The 4,087-nt window shown below is 37.1% G+C and overlaps 1 protein-coding gene across 1 annotated transcript; it reads right to left on the bottom strand.

Moving 5' to 3' along the window:
- Positions 1-219: 219 nt before the first annotated feature.
- On the bottom strand, positions 220-2,772 carry LOC111893097 (protein CNGC15b). The gene is made up of 7 exons (XM_023889172.1): positions 2,747-2,772; positions 2,194-2,662; positions 1,874-2,080; positions 1,494-1,780; positions 1,291-1,402; positions 976-1,212; positions 220-891 (listed from the first exon to the last, which is right to left on the bottom strand). The coding sequence occupies exons 1-7, from the start codon at positions 2,770-2,772 to the stop codon at positions 220-222; spliced, it is 2,010 nt and encodes a 669-aa protein (XP_023744940.1).
- Positions 2,773-4,087: the final 1,315 nt, after the last annotated feature.

Here is a 4,087-nt window from a genome sequence, read left to right as displayed (position 1 = left end):
CATTTTGTAGATTATTAATAAAAGTAATGAACATAAATAATTAATCTTAGACAAAATTAATGAAAACGAAAATGATGATTTGACAAAAAAGAAAGAACATTAAGATCTCGAGTGTTATTAGCACTTCCTGTTTGGAATCTCGAATCCAATGGAGCGATGAAGGAAAATAAAACATGAAGATCAACAAATACATTATTCCAACGAGTTTAATCCCTCCTTTCAATGATTATCATCGTCTAAAAACTCAGGATCCTTGGGCTTCGGCACAGGGCTACGAATGACATCGTCAGCATCAAATGCCCGACCTGCTCTCATACTTGTTGCCAATATCGATAAACCACTTAGCATTCTACCACTCTTTGTCTTCTTCTTAATGTCATGGACGCCGGAACCCTCTTTAGCCTTAAGCATCGCCGCCTCTTTCCGTCGCTTATACCTTTTCCAAGCCGCCTGTATAAAACACGCCGCCCAAGTCCTCCACTGATGCGAATGAACCCTAAAAGTATGTCTCAATTTCTTGCTATGAAGCTTTCGGAACTGTGTAGCGACAAATTTCAAATCTTTTGAAGTAAGAGCAAAAGCTTCCACCTCAGATATGGCGGTGACTGTTCGTGTGGATAACGGGATGATAACTTTCGGACGTGGGTCCAGCGACCATGTAAGCAGTTCCTCGCCGCAAAAGTCTCCCGGACCGATCTCGCACTGGTTCAAGAAACCCGATCGGCCGCCGCCGGTGGTGTAGGAATCTAACCGACCTCGCATTATAAACAACATCTCGTTCGTTGGATCGTCTTCTCGAAGTAAACAAGTCCCCGGTGTGCATATCACAGGCTTTAATCTCTCACATATCGCATCCACTGTTCGTTCATCCATTTGATCAAATAAAGGAACCTGTTTAATCAACATAATCAATCATTTGAGCTGAAAAAGATGAACAGATCAAAGAATTAACTCATAACTTGTGACTCAACTCACCCGTCTGACTAACTCAGCACAAACATAACGTTTGACGTCTCTTCGGAGATCTAATGGAAGTGCTCGAAGAATCTCTTCTTCATCAACCCCACGAGTTGTAATCCATTTGTAAAGATCATGTCTGCGTACACGTTCTCTCATTTCGAGTGGCAGGTGTCTGTGGTGCATCCATTGTTCAGTATCCATTCGTTTCACCCTGTACTCCTCTAATCGTTTTGTTCTCGACTCCAGGTATTGCTGCTCTCAAAACAACATAAATTTCGTTTAATTGTTATCCAAATTGTTTAAAAAAGTCTGAAAAGAAACTCGACTTACTTGCATGTTTCCAATCAGCAACGCGAATAACACCAACCCGGTGATCCCGATAAGTATGCAAAAGTGTGTTTCTGCTATAAATGGACTCGCTTGAAGTTCTTGTCCTGCTGAACTGCAAAACTCAAACAAACAAATTGTTTTTAAAAAAAAAAAAACGACTTTTTGGTATACGGGTTTTCAAGATTTTGGTTTTGAAGGTTTACCTTAAACCTCGGAGGCCCCACCAGAGACAATATGAATACTTCTTAAAGAAATTTGCAGAAGCAATATTGTAGTTCACTGAATCTTCAACCAATCCGTACTGAAAGTTGTCAGCATCTGCACATATAATGGACACATTGCTCGTTGGGAACCATGCTACTCGAGGAGGGAGATTGACATTAACACAGTCGAAATATCTATGTTTACATTCGGTTTCAATATCACATATTTCCACCCAACATAACCCTTGTCTTTCAATGGCTAAAAGATACCACATTGCTCCGATAACCTAATTCACCATATTACAATCAAGATTTTGAATCTTATAACCTTATGTTTGAAAAAAGAGAAATAAGAAAGATTTGATAGATAGATGAATTACATGAGCAGCCAACATGAAAAGAACGAGATTGTAAGCAGCCCCAACCCAAGCTACATTAGCCACAAGACCGGCTTGCTTTGATATATGCGACCCTAATCTAAATGTAAGACAAAGCCTTAGAATGAACTGAATCATGATTAAGTATAGGACGCTTGTTTTTGTGCTCATCATCTCGGTTTTATCCACAATGTGGAACCAAGTCATCACCTGAAATATATAGCCGATTATCTTTTAGTTAGATATGCGGAGTCTTCGATTAGAGTCATAGAGACATGTACATATATATAGAGACATATATAACTAATTGTATCCAAGAATACCTGTGGTACAGGAAGTGTGGCCAAGAGGTCGAGCCAAAATTCACCTCTTAGATACTTTTGAGAAATACTTGAAGCATCAAGAATGAGCTCTCCTCTTCCAAGTAAGCGGGAAGAAGGTGCCACGTAAGCTGTACGAAACCGAACGTAAATCTTGATTGCATAAAACATATCAACAATCGTACGTATGATAGTGAGGGATATCTTGAGGGTAACATCTTCATCTAGACACATTCCATCTTTGATTATAGGCAAGTAAAAGAAGAGAGGGTCTACAGCAAGTGAAACAAGAGCTGCGATTAGAAAGAGTTGGTTCCATTGATTCAAAGTTGATCCTCGAGGATCAAGAATTGTGTTTTTGGTTTTTGCATAGTCTTCTGAGAACACTCTTGAAAGCTTTTTTGTAAATTTAGTATCGTCTTTTTTCAAGGGTGGAGTATTTGGCTCTGGGGTTTCCACATCAGCATCAAATCTGGCAGAAAAAAAGAACATCAAAATTATGAACATGAACATATGACATCAATCGTGTTTAAGAGAAAGATTCAATTTTTATAACCTGATATATCGTCTAGAGCTAGACATTGTGTTCGAATAACACAAATTGCTGAGATCTGAAGTTTATTTGCTATTGACTGTAAATGATATGTATTTTATAGAGAAGATGAAGAAAAGATAGATGGAGAGAATTAAGGGTATATTACGGTAATTGGCAATTTGTGCCGATTAAATGAAAAAGTTTTGAGAGCTCAATTTAATTTCTAGCGTGGAAAGTGATCTGATAAAAGACTTTTGAGTTCTTATTTTTGTCTGTTGTTATTTTCAACTGTTAAACTTGCTAGAGTACAAGAAGAAGAATTTGTAGAATTATATTTATAGATACAAACCAAGATATCATTTGACTACGAAAGTCTGCTCCACTATTTTTTTCTTGGATCAGGAACATTTTTGAAACACGGCAATAAAATTTTAACATCTGACAAAATTATTTTCAAGAAATCATTTGTTTATTAGCCAAATTCGTGACACTGTAATACTAAAATGATGACAGGCAAATAGATATATTAATTGTGGAGTTTCATGAGTATTCTTTATGACAAATGAAACACAACAAGGGATTTAATGAAAGAGACTCATCACAATCAAGAAGAAGCATTTTCTAATTTTGTAGCCAAATGGCTTTTGGGATCTTCGGATTCTAAGTCATCCTACTCGCCAAAGACAATGTGAGGATACTAAACATAAGAATGAAACTTTTATCCATTTTCATAAAACAAAATCCAACACTCAATAGTGTTTGATCATTGACTTTTCCGTTTGAAGCCATAATTGTTGTCCATACAAACATCACCATAACCTTTAAGTATTCCCTAACTCTTCAGTTAACAAGCTTTTCTTGACATCTGATAAAGTAATGGTATCTCAAGTTCTCTACCTTAAACTAAAGAATTAACAACCTTTAACCGATAGAACACAAAAGAATCATTACAGTTTGTTCTTCTTACATCTTCATGTCCACAACCTATCGTCACACACGCTAAGGTGCTTCATCTCTCATCTTGTAGGTATTGAACGCCTTCAAGAGAATCAAACGTTTTGTCGATGATTTCGTAAGGTATATTTTTTCAAACTTTTCCAGATACTCAAAGTTGTCGTCTCTATGCTAATTTCCGGAATCAACTGCTTACCCATGGCGACATCAAATGTGGCAAGTGCCCATTTTTCCATCTCCTCTACAGCAACTCGTGAGATATCTAGAGGGAGTTTGTCTAATTTATAGAAAACCCAATGAACACAATTCCTTCAAAAGATTCCCTTCATCAACCACTACAACTTTATGAAATTGTCTTCTCCTTTCCATTTTTCAATATGAAAAGACATACATGATGCATCATCATCA

This window comes from Lactuca sativa, chromosome 6 (assembly GCF_002870075.4).
Source record: "Lactuca sativa cultivar Salinas chromosome 6, Lsat_Salinas_v11, whole genome shotgun sequence".
Lineage (NCBI taxonomy): Eukaryota > Viridiplantae > Streptophyta > Magnoliopsida > Asterales > Asteraceae > Lactuca > Lactuca sativa.
The sequence above is the reverse complement of the archived record's forward strand: the minus strand, read 5'-3'. Positions and strand labels throughout refer to the sequence as shown.